The sequence below is a fragment of the Ctenopharyngodon idella genome, chromosome 21 (genome assembly GCF_019924925.1).
Source record: "Ctenopharyngodon idella isolate HZGC_01 chromosome 21, HZGC01, whole genome shotgun sequence".
NCBI classification, from domain to species: Eukaryota; Metazoa; Chordata; class Actinopteri; order Cypriniformes; family Xenocyprididae; genus Ctenopharyngodon; species Ctenopharyngodon idella.
Window position 1 is genome coordinate 13,706,184 of NC_067240.1, and position 17,419 is coordinate 13,723,602.

General features: G+C 38.5%; 1 protein-coding gene across 5 annotated transcripts in view; it reads left to right on the plus strand.

The window, feature by feature from the left end:
• Window positions 1-17,419, plus strand: part of gria4b (glutamate receptor, ionotropic, AMPA 4b) — a 97,989-nt gene that overhangs the window by 49,466 nt on the left and 31,104 nt on the right. For all 5 annotated transcript variants that reach the window (XM_051878116.1, XM_051878115.1, XM_051878114.1 and 2 more), the window contains exons 3-6: window positions 7,563-7,802; window positions 13,478-13,662; window positions 14,474-14,527; window positions 15,015-15,173. In XM_051878116.1, coding sequence (XP_051734076.1) covers window positions 7,563-7,802; window positions 13,478-13,662; window positions 14,474-14,527; window positions 15,015-15,173 — 638 coding nt within the window. The remainder of the gene's footprint in view (window positions 1-7,562; window positions 7,803-13,477; window positions 13,663-14,473; window positions 14,528-15,014; window positions 15,174-17,419) is intronic.

Sequence of the window (17,419 nt, forward strand, 5' to 3'; positions counted from 1 at the left end):
TAATTTTCAGGTCTAACAGCAGTATTCAGGTAAGAAACTGAATAATCAAACTGAAAGTAATCAAATTTAAAATAACATTGGATAATCTTCATTGTAAAAATTACAGATTAATCAATTACAGTTAATCAGTCGAGCAGGAAGTGATTTTCTCTGTCTTTTGTTTGATTAATATTAACAACACATGAGAGTGGCATGTTTATTAGGCTGCTGTCCCTTTAAGACTTGATGCACACACAGATCAAAAATAAAGTTACACATGCGTTTTCGTCCTGAACTGTTACATAACCAACTGTGTTTACGTTAATACTCACCCAGATGGGCATTGTGACATTATTTTTGTGTGTATTTGACCGTTAATAAGCCACAAAAAGAGCTCAATTTGGCACTCGTGAGCTGTATGTTAGAGGCGGCTTTATTATGTGTGGGCGTGAAATCTGCGGCCATGAGTAGAATAATGCACAATCCGATGACGAAATTCAGACACAAACACACCAACACACATTTAACCGGAGCGAATGAGATGACTGAATGAGAGAAGGTGCAGCTGGTATCAGTGTATCGATACTGCAGAAAGGAGTATTGATATCTTTTCAGATATTTCAGTATCGATACATATCAAAATGTTGATTTTTGACAACACTACTACCTAGTCACCTGACAATAAAATAAAGGGGGGACAAGCAAATTCTGTAGTGGGAATATCCATATCTCTTATCTAGTGACAGGCAGCAGTTGAGCCCTTAGAAAGGTTAGTTTTCCTCATGTGACCAGAGGACGGGTTAGGCCATTAGTATTGATAAAGCAGTCATGCACTGAAGGATGCTCTCTATGGCCTCCCACACTGAAATAAGAGCCATCGCCCTCAAACTTCCTATCAAACTGCCTTTAAAATGGTATGAAATCAAGATTCACCCTCACCTTAACTCACCTAACTCTTAACTTTCTACAGTTTTCTCCATTATTAAATGGTTGGTCTTTTTTTGCCTTATTTTTCCATATTTTCTTGTCATAATCTTTAAAGTTCTGGTCTGAAGGAGCCCAGGCAGACAGGGACACCTAATCCATCTTTTCTGTCCCAGAGGCATTGTGGGAGATGAAGTCAAGCGCACTGCGAGTGAAGCTGTCAGCAGCGGTGAAGCGTGAAGCGGAAAGCGGGATCTGTTTTTCTGCAGTTCATGGTTTACATAGAATCAGGAGCCAGTCGAGCCTCACTTATCCCCGCCCCTCACGTATGCTAGGCTTTTTAGGTGTCTGACTAGGGGGGTCAGAAGGCAAGACCTGCAAGCCGTTATTGCATCATAAATCACTTTGTTTGAGAATCCTGTATAGATCAAATGAATTAGAGCAAAGCAGATTTATTTTGCCTTGGGGAACATTTATTTCGCAGATGCACTAGGTATTGGTGATGTCAAGCGTCTGACTATAAGCCCAAACAGAATTAAGCATGTCGTAAAAATGCCCTTTCTGTTTGGGTCAGTTTTTTTTAAAAAATGCTACCTCTGAAAAGGCGGCAAGGTCAGATTAAAGGGACAATTCATCCAAAAATGAAAATTCTGTCATTATTTACTCACCTTCGTGTCATTCTTAACCTGTATGGTGTTTTTTCTTCTGTAGAACATAAAGAAGAGGTATTTTGAAAATGTTTTTTTGTCCAATGTTGTTTTGGACCCCATTGACTTTCACTGTATGGACAAAAACATTCTTCTGAATCTATTCTTTTGTTTTCCACAGAACAGAAGAAAGTAAGTTATAGAGGTTTGGAATGACATGAATGTGAGAAAATAATGACAGAATTTTGATTATTAGGTGAACCGCCCCTTTAAATGTGCTTGATGTTATATAAAACAGAATGGAGATTGTGCAATCCACACACACAGAGACATGCATTGATTATGGAAGTGCAGGATAACTGCACTGACCTGCTTGTTCATTTGTGTGGAATGTTGGTGGAGGCGCTTTAGGGGCCATTGTTAGTGTGAGCCATAGCGAAATGGACCATTGCAGTGGGGAAACTGCCAATCACTGAGCTGCGTCATCGCAAACGGATTTCTAATAGAACAGTTGATAAAATCTAGTCTATTAAAAACCAACCCTTCTTTTCACTCCTAAGGGGAAACATACAGCTCCACTTGAAACGCTGTGTGTTTACAGTATCCCGAGTACACACAAAGGGCATCTGAGCTGTGGCTTTTTGATAATGTCAAATAAAACCTACCTTGGGTTGTTTTCCTAAACAGACGTGGTCCCTTTAAAAAGGTCGGGCTGACAGAGAAAACAACTAAACTGGAGTTTCAGTTGTTGAGAAGATTGGAGGAGCGTTTGGTGCGAATCTTGCTAACATAATTGCGGTGTTGATTGCTACAAGCAGCCTCCATGTCCCCTTTAGCGCAACTACCTCCACCCTACCCCGACTTCCTTTCTCCCCAGGGAGATATGTGATGACTTTAGAAGATATCCAGCCCTGCAGACAGAGTAGGTGTCTTTTATGTAGTCTCAAGGCTAAGGCAAGATAAAAAATCCAACTGCGGTTCCCCCCAAAGGCCTGTCTGGTCACGAAACACCTACTTGAATTCCCAATGTCATTGATGATGCATTTGACACTATAGGGACCTATTTTTTGGTGATTCTACAAAAGGTCCCATATTTATTATTTACCAGTCTCGGTTTCTCTGCTCATGTCTCCATCAGTCACATTAGTTTTATATTTTGCATGTACAATATATTGCTACAGTATCAATTATCGACTAATATCACAGCATTTCAGAATTTTAAACTTATATTATAGGTAGATATTGAATAAATATCAGACAATTTTAATATTGTTTGTATTTAGATATTAGAGATACTTACATCTAATGCACTCTTAAAGTTAATTTATTAACATTAATCTTTAGCAAATGTCAAAATAAATATCCAGAATGTCAGTTTTCATACTTTACATCATAATGTTTTGATGCCTAAATTCATTTATACATTTGATTGTACTTTGTAGTTTATTTTTTATTAAAGTATTTATATTTGTAATTTTATTTCTTAAAATAGAGTTTTAATACTTTAATACTTATTGCTTATCAACCATAATGTGAAAATAATTATTGGGTTATTGTATTGGACAGGATTGTAATATCTAATTTATATAATCAGTGTTGTCATCATGTCATTTTCCTTTATGCCCCTGATTAATTAGTCTTCTGGCAAATATGTATTGTCCCAATAAAGATAAGCAGTTTCAAATATGTGTTTTATAGCTATTCAGTGCAGCGCTTCTGTATTGTTTTGAATGCATATAATGTCACGATCAGCCGACAAGCATTAATTTAAGGCAATGTTGACTGTGTTGATGTATTTTAGTGTAGGCTGACAGTATTATATATACAGTACTTCATCACAGTACTACATTCAAAATGGTCAAAATACACAAAATACACTTTTTTCCATTCATAGATAACAACACTAGACATATCAGTTATATATTGGCCACAGAACTATATTTAATTTCAGAAATATGGTTGGCTTACACAGACATTTTTAAAAACTATCAATTAAATTCAGTGTTGTTAATGCTGGAATATGGTTTTCTTTATCCTGGTGCAATGTGGATTAGGATGACAGGAAACTGACAGTAAAATTGGGGAAGTTGAAACAATTCTCTTCTCTTTGTGCTCAGTTTTGGGGCTGATATTCATTTGGAATATGTGGTGTGACATGCACTGTGAGAGAATGTATTCAGCAGCATTCAAAAGAGGGTTAACTGTGCAAATCAGGTGGAACAGAGCGACTGCAGTGTGAAAAATCTGCCGCAATCTTATTTCTCTCCCTGATTGGATAAACATCTAGCCTATGGCGTTGGGACTTGGTATGCAGGTCTCAGACAAAATTGTTTAAGTGGAGTGCAGATGTTAAAGGGCATGACAATGTGTGAGCTGATTGTGTGTGTGTGCGTGTGTGTGTGTGTGTGTGTGTGTGTGTGTGGTTTCCACTGGTGGGTAAAAATAATGAGACCAAACATCACTGTTATTAAAGCAGTGATTCCCAACCAGGGAAATAATAATAATATTATACAATTAAAAATAACAATAAATTGAATTATTTAAAACTGAATTTTAATAGATAAAAATAATAGATTTTTCTGTTCTTTTTTGAGGAAAGAGAAAATAATGTACGAATGTATTTTAAAAGTTGTGTGTATGGCATTTGTGGCAGAATACATTTCTATTTCCACAAAAATATTCTGAGCAGCTCGACTGTTTTCAACATTGATAAAAATAAGAAATGTTTTTGAGCAGCAAATCAGCATATTAGAATGATTTCTGAAGGATCATGTGACACTTATTCTACTTTGAGTTTTTTCTCTCACAATGTTTTTGTTGCTGTTGTTTAAAAGGTCCTATTTAATAATATTGTCGATGATACTAAATTATATAATTTATATATTATATATAATTATTTATATATATATATATATATATATATATATATATATATATTCCAATGAAGAGGTACTTGTTCCTTAATAATGGGGCTTTACATGTGCATAAGACAAAAAGGTCTGGAAACACTGTATGTTCTTGTCTGGCTCTGTATATCAAAATGTGTTTGTATATTTGTTTGTTTGTTTGTGTGTGTGTGTGTGTGTGTGTGTGTGTGTGTGTGTGTGTGTGTGTGTGTGTGTGGTCCTAGTAAACCCTATGTTGTGGGGACATTTTATGGTAATAGCAGAAATTTTTCACCTTGTGGGGACATTTTTTGGTCCCCATGAGGAAAACCACGTATAAATGTATTGTGTGTGTGTGTGTGTGTGTGTGTGTGTGTGTGTGTGTGTGTGTGTGTGTGTGTGTGTGTGTACAGGTTTATCTTACATTGTTGGGACCAAATGTCCCCACAAGGATAGTAAAACCTGAAATCACCTATATTGTGGGGACCAACCAGCAGTCCTCAGGAGGGAAATGGATTAATAAACATACTAAATGATGGTTATTTGAAAATGTAAAAATGCAGAAAGTTTTCAGTGATGGGTAGGTTTAGGGGTAGGTTTAGTGTAGGGGGATAGATTATACTGTTTGTAGGGTATAAAAACCATTACGCCTATGGAGAGTCCCCACAAAGATAGCGAAACCATGTGTGTGTTTGACTGGCCTCTACTTCTCTGTGGGAATGATGCTCCCCACCGTCAGATCCAGGTGTCTTTCCGTTCCCTTCCCCCAATCCGAAGCAGATGTAGTCTGTGCAGTCATGGAGATAGTGCTTTTAGCACATCCATGATCAAAGAGCCTATACTTATGGCACAATAAGATCCTGCTAATAATCCACAATTACTTTCAGACACATGCTAGTGCCAATCAGAATCATACAAAAATAACTAACTACAACAAAGCACTTCAGCAATATGTAATTATGATACCATTGATTAGGCAAACCTACATGTGTACAATGACAAAAATGCCCTCATTGCTGTGAGCGTACAAAACGTGTTGTTAGTTTTGACATGCCGTTGTCTTTATGGCTGTTTGTTCGGAACAGAAACAGGCAAGAGAAAATCATCAAAGCCAGGTGGTTTTTCCATTAGCGTAACTCAGTTAAGCTTCAAAGCTGAGAAGTCGGACTTGCTGCAAGAAAGAAATATAAAAAGGGGAAAGCTGACAATAACTGCAAGACTGTCAGACATGAGAGACATTTTCAGAGACAGGCCTGCTTAACTACTCACTTCAGACTGAGGCAGTAGATCAGACGTTGTGTTCAGTAGTGACTTAAGTTTCTAAGAATTGCAAAAACACAGGAAGAAGAAGCGTGGAGCTCATTATCATATAGCATATACGCTGATCATGCATAATATTATGACCACTGAGAGGTGAAGTGAATAACACTGATTATCTCTTCATCACTGCACCTGGTAGTGGGTGGGATATATTAGGCAGTAAGTGAACATTTTGTCCTCAAAGTTGATGTGTTAGAAGCAGGAAAAATAGGCAAGAGTAAGGATTTGAGCGAGTTTGACAAGGGCCAAATTGTGATGTCTAGACGACTGGGTTAGAGCATCTCCAAAACTGCAGCTCTTGTGGTGTGTTCCCGGTCTGCAGTGGTCAGTATCTATCAAAAGTGGTCCAAGGAAGGGACAGTGGTGAACTGGTGACAGGGTCATGGGCGGCCAAGGCTCAATGATGCACGTGGGGAGCAAAGGCTGGCCCATGTGGTCCAATCCAACAGACAAGCTACTGTAGCTCAAATTGCTCAAGAAGTTAATGCTGGTTCTGATAGAATGGTGTCAGAATACGCAGTGCATCGCAGTCTGGGGCTGCAGAGCCGCAGACCAGTCAGGGTGCCCATGCTGACCCCTGTCCACCGCCGAAAGCACCAACAGTGGGCATGTGAGCATCAGAACTGGACCATGGAGCAATGGAAGAAGGTGGCCTGGTCTGATGAATCACATTTTCTTTTACATCAAATGGATGGCTGGGTGCGTGTACGTCGCTTACCTGGGGAACACATGGCACCAGGATGGGAAGAAGGCAAGCCAGCGGAGGCAGTGTGATGCTTTGGGCAATGTTCTGCTGGGAAGCCTTGGGTCCTGCCATCCATGTGGATGTTACTTTGACACGTACCACCTACCTAAGCATTGTTGCAGACCATGTACACCCTTTCATGGAAACAGTATTCCCCTCTTTCAGCAGGATAGTGCGCCCTGCCACAAAGCAAAAATGGTTCAGGAATGGTTTGAGGTGCACAACGAGTTGAAGTGTTGACTTGGCCTCCAAATTCCCCAGATCTCAATCCAATCGAGCATCTGTGGGATGTGCTGAACAAACAAGTCCGATACATGGATGCCCCACCTCGCAACTTAGGACTTAAAGGATCTGCTGCTAACATCTTGGTGCCAGATACCAAAGTACAGCTTCAGGGGTCTAGTGGAGTCCATGCCTCGACGGGTCAGGCCTGTTTTGGCAGCAAAAGGGGGGGCCTACACAATATTAGGAAGGTGGTTAGAATGTTATGCCTGATCAGTGTATATAGCCATAACATGAAAATAATTATTGGGTAATTGTATTGGCCAGGTTTTAATATCTAATTAATTTAATTAATGTCATACCCAAGAGTAAATACTTGAGTGAAATTTGCAGCTCAGGTGATTGGCTCAAAAATAACCTTGGTCTTATTGTCCCAATAAAGATAGCAGATTTCAAATCACAAACTTCCAGGGCTTCTATGCCAGATGAGAAACTGCCTTTGAGATTGAGATGAGGAAAAATGCTAACAAATAACAAATCCAGATATTATTGCCCTCCTTGTGTTAAACAATGGCTTTTGTATTTTGTTTTCGCAATTAGCTGACCTGGTAATAGAAATCATGTAGAGAATAAATGTACTTGTTCAGGTGGTGGAAGGGTCTCCCAGGCTGTTTCATTAATGTTTCGAACTCCTACGCAAAAGCGCTATACCAGAACACTAGTGTAAGCTGGGTCCTAATGCTCTGAAGTCAAGTAAATGTTCAGTAATCCCTCAGGTTTTGTGTAATTAATGTTTTAAGCATCTAACTCTCTCTTCCTCTTTGTTGTTGTACTTTGCAGTCTGCTCGCAGTACTCGAGGGGCGTGTTCGCCATTTTTGGACTGTACGACAAGAGGTCGGTTCACACGCTAACTTCCTTCTGCGGCGCACTACACATCTCCCTCATCACGCCCAGTTTCCCCACCGAGGGCGAGAGCCAGTTTGTGTTACAGCTGCGGCCATCCATACGAGGGGCCCTTCTCAGCTTGCTAGACCACTACGACTGGAATCGGTTCGTCTTTCTCTACGATACTGACAGAGGTAAGACAATAAAAGCTCAGAAACACACTGACTCATGCTAATACACATGTCCATTTAGTTAGTTAAAAAAAAGGTTAATTAAGTGCCAGTGGAAGTGTTTAGTAGGTTTATATACTGGCTTTGAATGTTAAATGACTAAATATTCTGCAAGAGGAATAGTTTTCCCAAAAATAAAAAAATGCTAATCTCATGTTGTTCCAAACTTGCATGACTTCCATGAAACATATAAAGAGAAATTTTAAAGAATCTTTTCGTATCTATTTTAGCAGAAAATTCATTTTTGGGTGAACTAACCCTTTGAGTACTTATTCACTGATAATCTTCCTTTCCAACGGCTGTTTTTGCAAACGGATAAGCAAGTCATTGTCGGTGAGTCAGTTAAGTTGAATTTGAGAACAGAATCATTCCTATTCAGGAAGGAAGGAGGCATTCAGAACTAAATTAAGAGTAAATGGTTAATTAAAAAGAAATGACTCAAAAGAATGATTTTTTTTCTTGAATTAGTCATTGCTAGTTCTCTAATAAACTGTCTTGAACGTTCTAAAAAGATTTTCAGAGAATAACGAATAAACTTTTGGCCTGTTCCTCACAAAAAAAGCTGTCATATGACTTTAGAGAACTTGGAATATAGTTTTTAAGTCATATGAATCAATTTTATGATATGCAATACTTTTTCACCAAAAACCTTTTATGTTCCACAGAAGAAAGAAAGACATGCAGGTTTGGATCAATGTGTGGGTGAGCAAGTTGGATATACAATGTAAATGTAGAAGTTGATTACTGTCAGCTATGTTGAGGAGCATTTGTCTCCTAAATCAATATAACTACTACTTTATTGGTTGTCTCATGGAGTCAGGTGACTAGGAGTGATAAGCCACTCAGAATTGTATTTCCAGGGAGCTTGTTATTAAAAGAGAGCCTTATTCTCTGGAGACGGGGTCTGGTCTTAAACTCCCAGTTACACTAATGAGCAGTTTGTTGGCCAGAAACAGCCACTCTCTTTCTTTCTTGCTTGTCTATCTCCCCTATCCTCTCCATCAATGTCTTTTCTTTTCTCGTCTTGTTCTGCTGTGTTAGACTGAGACTATCCCAGGAGCCCCGGAGGTGAGCTGTGGCTTTAGGTCTGACACACTTCTGAAATGCATGCACCGACTTCCTTTGAAAGATGAGCACAATATCCTCCTATCATCTGAGACTGTACTTCATAAGGGCTCATTGCAAAATATACTATAAATAACACAACTGATCTGTGTTGTCTCGTGCAAGTATAAGATGCGCTGTTCTCTGTCATATCACATCAATCTGACATGCAGATTTCTTGGAGTTTCTATGATTGGTCCTTCACATCTGCCACAGGCATGTTTTTTTTCACATCCCATATGCCACTTATTTGCAAAGTTTCCATATGGTGAACTAAATCAAATATTTTTTGGAAATGTTAGCAAAATCAGAGCATTCGAAATCCTTGTATCTACTTTATCGAGTGCTTATACTGTAAATAAGACTATTTTTTTTTACACAAAACCACAAGAGAGACTGCACGTTACAGTGATTTTTCTACAGATAAGTGATGTTTATCCATCCACTTTTATGTTTTGCCTACAGATTGCGGTATGTCCTCCTCCACACATTACACTTTTTTCTTTTAAAACATGTTTAAAAATAGATTTTCTGTCATCTAGAAAAATACATTCCACACAAGTTATTGGTGATACTTACTGTAATGGACAGCCTTAAGAGGCTTATTGCTTGTATTAAACAGCAGCAACAGCAATATTATAAAAGAAGGCAAAATTTAGTAATAATACATTAATTATAATAATATTGTATTATTATTATTTTGATTATTATTCATACATTGTTGTTGTTTGTAATAATAATAATAGTTTGAAAATAGTTCTTATCATTATTTGTATTTATAAATAATTATATACATATATACATACAAATTAATAATTAGAATTAAAAAAAAACTGGCTGTTGATTGCCAAGCAGTGTATTAATATGGAGTGTGTTATCATATATAATTTGTATTTATAATATGTAATGGTTTATTATTATTATTATTATTATTAATAATAATAACAATATTAGTAATATAATAACTATTCCTATTTATAAATAAATATATACATATATAAATTAATAATTCTTGGGGAAAAAAAGTAGGCTGTTTAATGTAAAAAAAAAAAAATATATATATATATATATATATATATATATATATATTATCATCATTATAATAATATTATAATCACACTATATATATAGTCAAATATATATATATATATATTTGATATATAATTGTTTATTATTATTATTATTATTATTATTAACAGTATTAGTATTAGCATTATTATTAACAATGATAATTATAACATTCGTTATAATAACTATTCCTTTTGCTATTATTATGTGTTGTTGTTATTATTTATACATATATAAATATATACATATAAATTAATGATTGGAGTAAAAAATATAATAATTCATATTTTTATTTTATTATATTTTTATAATGTTTAAAAATTACTATACTTAGTTACTTATACACTTTTATAAGTATATAGAACTATACAAAGGGTACATTTGAATGAAGCATAAACTCAAGACTGATAGATGAAGGTGTTTGAAAAATACTGGAGAGATTATAGTGTAATATGGATTATGTGGTTACTTTTTGGGTGAACTTTTCCTTTAAGACAAAGAGAACATTACAAAACTTGGTCAGTAGTCAGAAAAATTGCTCTTACAGTGAGCATTGTTCCCCCCCCCCTCACTTCTGAAATGATTGTGACAAATGTCAGAAAAGACATTCAGGGTATCATTTTTTAAGTCCTTCTGGTTGGCCAATATTCGTGCTTTTGTGGTCTTAAAAAGCACAGATTTTTTCTTGATGGTCCTTGTTTAGACTACTGGCTGAGTTGCTTTAGACTCAGTCTGCTGTGAGAGCTTCTGAGCAGATACAGTCTGACCGGGATGTGGACATGATGAATGGTTTAGTGTAAGAGGTTGGCACTTCACTGCATTTTCATGGTCTGTTCTCCATCTCTTCTCTCTCTCTCTATGCCTACCCCACATACACGCGCATACACGCACTCACACACACACGCACACACAGGGCTGCTTCCCCCTGCTGGGCTGGATGGAAGATGAGGGGGGAAGGGAGGACACTGGCAGCTGATTCTGGTTCTCATTGGCTCTTGCACACACATGGATATTCACATATGCACATGACACCCCAAGCTACTGATTTATCAGCTATTAATCAAAACTCGATTCTCCACTTGGGGCTTGAATTATTAGCAGCAGAGGCTGAGATTTGAAATAGATGGCAGATGAATTTTAGCTCTGAGTTAGTGGTCGATCGATACTGCAGGTGTCTGCAGATATTGAGAGAGTAGAGCAGGTTTAGTGTGTTGCTTGTGAATGTGTATGTAATCAGACTACTTGACTGATTGCTGTTTGTTTAACACACTGGCACGTTAAAATGTCCACATCAGCCATAATGTACAGCCCTTTGATATGTTAATTCAAGTTACACGTATCCCAAGAGCATCAGGGCATTGGTAAACACTGTGGTTGCTCAACCGGCATTTAATGCATAATGTTGCTGTATCTCAACTGGTACAAGCTTGATGCTGCAACACTAGGGTTGTGGATTTTTTTCCACACATGCCGATAAAACACATACCTTGAAATACTATGGATAAAAGCATTTGCCAGTCGCATGAATGGATTAAATACAGTTTTAACACGTCCTAGTGCCTGCCTGTAATATCTTGGTCATGACGCCCTTTTTATTTGTTTGTCTTTTTATCTTTTTTTAATGCATTAAAAAGGCATGCTTTTAATTTCTGAAATAAAATTATAAATATTTTATAAATATATTTATTTGTTGGTTTGTTAGTTCAAGGGTTTGTTCACCCAAAAATGAAAATTATGTAATTTATTACTCACCCTCATGTCGTTCCACACCCATAAGACCTTTGTTCATCTTCAGAACACAAATTAAGATATTTTTGATGAAATCCAAAGGCTCAGTGAGGCCTCTATTGCCAGCAAGTTAATTTACACTTTCAGTGCCCAGAAAGGTACTAAAGACATATTTAAAACAGTTCATGTGACTACAGTGGTTCAACCTTAATATTATAAAGCGACAAGAATACTTTTTGTGCGACTTTTCAACAATATCTAGTGATGGCCGATTTTTAAAACACTGCTTCGAATCTTTTGTTTCGAATCAGTGATTCGGAGCGCCAAAGTCACGTGATTTCAGCAGTTTGGCAGTTTGACGTGATCCGAACAACTGATTCGAAACAAAAGATTCAAAGCAGTGTTTTGAAATCGGCCATGACTAGATATTGTGGAAACGTTTTTTTTGGCGCACAAAAAGTATTCTTGTCGCTTTATAATATTAAGGTTGAACCACTGTAGTCACATGAACTGTTTTAAATATGTTTTAGTACCTTTCTGGGCACTGAAAGTGTAAATTAACTTGCTGGCAATGGAGGCCTTACTGAGCCATCGGATTTCATCAAAAATATCTTAATTTGTGTTCCGAAGATGAACGAAGGTCTTACGGATGTAGAACGACATGAGGGTGAGTAATTAATGACAGAATTTTCATTTTTGGGTGAACTAACCCTTTCAGGTTGTGAAAAGCTCATGCATTTCATAATATTTACAAATATACTTTTTACCTTAATTATATTTAAAAACTTTTTTTTTTTTTTGAAAAAATTATTCATTCTGTTATCATTTACTCATCCGCATGTCATTACAAACCTGTATTACTTTCTTATATATATATATTTAGGGTGTAAGGAAAATATTTTCATTTTTACTGGGTGGATTTTTTCTTTGTCATCCATGTGTGATCCATCTTATTAACATAAATACCTCACCATTTGGCAATTTAGGGTACAAACAGGTAGCAAACAGACACTGCACCCAATTGAGCTAAAGAGTTGCCAGATCAAGCACAGGTTAATCCATTAAATAGTGGAACCGAGAGAGCTGCTTTGCCAAATTCTGATTGTGACCATAAGGGTCCGTTTTACAGGGACATCTGCTCATCTTGGAGTCAAGTGGGCCTCAGAGGCTCAGAGTGCCTATTTCAAACAGCTAGATTAACATATCCAACACCATCCCTGTCTGATTAGTACAAGCAGCACTGAGGACTGTAGCTGGAATCACAATCACTGTAACGAAGCTCTCAGGAAGCCTCAATCACACCTTGGAGAAGGTGACAAAAGCAGCTCTTTCTGACTTCCAATTTCACCGACACGCCTGCATGATGATGGCTTCTATTTTAGGGATGAAGGAGATTAGTTTTTACGCAACTAAAAAGAAGAGGGTGTTTTTGTCCATTTTTCTGAGCACTGTTGAGGCTTCTGGGATTGTAAGCTTCCATGGATGTGGACTGAGGCCTAAAATGAGTCTGCATGAAAGGACAGTAGGTTCGTATCAGCGCCCTGCGATCTGTGCCATGTGATCGCTCACAGGCCTGTATTTGCAGATGAGAGTACCGCACTGGTGCAGGAATGACTCACTGACAATGCCACAAATCACATTCTTTCTGAATAAATTGGAGCCGCGGCTCAATGGTTCAAGCCTTCAGTGGTTTGATGCACATGCTGATCAAATGCCTCACTGTCCCTTTTTTGTCATAGGTTATTCGATACTACAGGCTATCATGGAAAAGGCAGGCCAGAATGGTTGGCAGGTCAGCGCTATATGTGTCGAGAACTTTAATGATGCCAGTTACCGGCAGCTTCTCGAAGACCTGGACCGTAGGCAGGAAAAGACGTTTGTCATAGACCTGGAGGCAGAGAGACTGAACAACATGCTGGAGCAGGTGAGATAAGGGGATGTTGTCAGGTCGATATAAAAAGTGTCCTGTTTAACCTTCTGATGCATGCATTATTGAAAAATAACGTGAAATATAATTTATATATATGTGTATATATATATATATATATATATATATATATAAGTATGTATCTATACACACACACATACATATACATATATATATACACTAGGGTGGACAGATGTATTTTCGCTTATAGGGAGTAAACTACAAAAATGTCAATTTCTGAGTGAAAGTGTTTCTTTTAATCTCCTGAAAAACAAAATATGGGGTTGACGTTCTAGATGTTTAAAAATAACAGAGAAGGAGAATTGTGGGAAAGAGTCAAAGGTAATGCAACACCATACCCTGAATGGTTAAAAATGTTTTTAAAGGTCTGTACACAGTACTGAACACTGTGCATCAGAGTTCACTAAAGAGAATTAAATATGCTCAAGGTCCTGAGGGAACAAAGAATACATTTCCTCAAGTAATTCCATTGCAGAAATGACACATTAGACAGGCACATTTCTTTATTCCCTACAAACTGATGCCTTGATATTTTTTGTGCAACATTTTGTAGCTGTCAAAGTCATTTTAAGATATTCTAGCTGGTGTTTGCCTTGATATTCCTTGAAAATTACAGCGCAGTATTGGAAAAGGCAGCGTGTTTGATTAGAAATAATTAATAACAGCGGAGTTCTGCTTTCCCAATGGCTTACAGCTCTGCTTTACATTCATATGCTGGGTGAATGCTGACAAATGTATTTGCTGTTATGAATTTGCCCTCACTACGATGTCTGGTTTATCTCCACAGATTGTGAGTGTCGGCAAGCATGTCAAAGGCTACCATTACATCATGGCAAATTTGGTGAGCTAAATTGTATTCCTTTATCACTTTATTCTCCTTGTCAGCTTGTCCTCCTTTCATATTCTGTTTTATCTCTTACTTTCTACATATTCCTCTTCACTCTACTGGTCTCTCACTATCTCTACTTCTCTCTCTCTCTCTAGTTGTCTTGGCCTCGCTGTCTCCTGCCCTCCCTCGTTCCTTTTCTTTCTTAATCCTCGCTTTTCTTTAAGCAAGATACGTCAATTTGAGAGACTAATTCGTATTCCAGTGAGCGGTGGTGACAGTGTTTTAATGATGCTGGGAGCTGCAGAGCATGCTCTCTCTCTCTGCTCTCTGGCTGTGCACGGAATTGGCTCACAGAGGCGAGCTGGATATGAATGTTTGTGGAATTTCTCTTATCGTAGTGCTGCATTGCCAACTATGTTTTAATAATCTCTCTCTCTCTCTCCCTCCCTCTCTCTCTCTATCTGTATTTCTTACTATTTCCCCTTCTTTGCTCTGGCAGGGTTTTAAGGACATCAATCTAGAGCGTTTCATGCATGGGGGAGCCAATGTGACAGGCTTTCAGCTGGTGGACTTCAGCAATCCCATGGTTATTAAACTCATGCAACGCTGGAACAAGTTGGACCAGCGCGAGTACCCCGGCTCTGACGCACCTCCCAAGGTACTGTTGCATTGCCCGGGTCCAGTGTGGAACCACTTTGAAACTAGATACATTAGCATAAACACATAAACGTCCCATTTGAATCCCCCCAGCCACTATGAGAGAACTCTGAAATCTCCAGAAAGAGTCTGATGATCACATCCATTGCTTTTATATGCGTTTGTCATGGTTGAGTAAGGCAGAAAGATTTAATCTCCATGATGGATGGATGGATGGATGGATGGATAGATGGATGGATGGATGGATGGTTGGTTGGTTGGTTGGTTGGTTGGTTGGTTGGTTGGTTGGTTGGTTAGAAAGAAAGGATGGATAGATGGGTGGGTAGAAGAAAGGAAAGTGGATGGGTGGAAGGGTGTGAATTTGGATAGATAGATGAATGGGTGGGGGTGGAAGGATGGATGGATAGATGGGTAGGTGGAAGGAAGTAAAGAAGGAATGGAAAGAAATATAGACAAAGGAAGAAAGGAAGGGCGGATGGATGGAAGTATAAAAGGAAGGAAGGATAAATGGGTGGAAGGAAAGAAGGATGGATGTAAACAGGCAAGGAAGAAAGGATGGATAGATAGCTGAAGGAAGAAAGGGTTGATGGATTGATGGATGGATGGATGGATGGATGGATGGATGGATGGATGGGTGGATGGATGGGTGGATGGATGGATGGGTGGGTGGGTTGAAGGAAGTAAAAAAGGAAGGGAAAGAAATATAGACGAAGGAAGGATGGGTGGAAGAAATGAAAGAAGGATGATGTTAGCAAGGAAGGAAGAAAGGATGTTAGACAGATGAAGGAACAAAGTAAGGATGGATGCATGGATGGATGGACTTTGGTGGGTGGAAGAAAGAATGGAAAAGGATAAATGGATGGATGAATAGGTGGTTGGTTTTGTGGAAGGGTGGTTGAATGGATGGGAGAAAGGCGGGGATGATGAATGAATGAATGAATGAATGAAATGAAATGATGGATGGGTGGAAGCAAGGAAGGGTTAATGGAGGAAGGAGCAAAAGATGGATAGATACAATTAGAAAAGAATTAAAAAATGTTAGGGCATTATGCACAGTGGTCAAAAGAAGTATGAATTGCACATTTTATAAAATGGTTAGTTCCTGTCCTTGATTCTGATTGGTCGATAGCTTTGTTTTATGACGCTTCATCCAACGGTTCTGTGTATCAGTACACAACACCCTTAGCAACCACTCTTAGCAACATAAACTATATGCATAGGCTGTGCTGTATCGTGAATAAGTCACGGCTGAAGGGCGTTGTCAGCAACCCCTTCAGCACAGCCTCTCGTACCTTATTGCTTACTTATACTAGAACTGGAATATGTCAAAGACAGAACCTCAAGAAATTGTGCTGATGTATTCAAGTAATATGTATTCTTACATAGAAAACACTGTGTAATGCCTCGAACGGTACTGTAAATTATACACCTACATTATCATAAGCTGTTTCATTCATTCTACTCCCACCAGCCGAATCCTGCTCATGATTTGATATGCCTGTGCATGTCTGCGCCGTTGAAGCAAGGTTTTTTGTTGATCCATTTTCACTGGGACTCACTTTCCCCTTGGGGCCTTATGAGGATGACATTCTTTGGAGGGCGGTTGCATTGATCCCCGCCTGGTGATGCGCCGCAGTAACGGAAATCCCTTTGGCGTGGCCTGAGGGAACATCGCTTTAACAGACGGCTGCTCCTCACTGCACACCGCTGGCCAGAGCAGAATGATGGGGAGCGACGTCCACGGACTAGCAAGCGGGGTGTAAATGAGATGCTGCGGTCCAACCATGTCAACACATACACGGATCCACATATATGCTCTCACAGACCGCCCCTTGGTATTTTGACTTGGCTGCTACATCTCTTTCATCCCAAATACTTTAAGCTACTCCCATAAGCCTGTCTCAGACAGCAGCACGACTGACACCCCAAAACCTCATAAAATCTCTGAGCTGTTAGCCTTTCCTGCTGAGGCTATTGTAAGAGTCCTGAAGGCACCATCTAGCGAGGACAAACCTTCTCCAGGGATCAATCCGTGTGTTTTAGGGCTTTAGCCGATGTGATTAAACTGCAACTATTGTGTAATACTTCCTTTCTGTCCTGCGGGAGTCAGTAACCTAACACCATCTTTGATAATTAATGTTGGACCATGAAACTGTGGTAGACTAAATATAAACGCATTGCCTTAAAGGGATAGTTCACTCAGAAATGTAATTATTTACATGCCTTCATGAGAGTTATTCGTCGAAA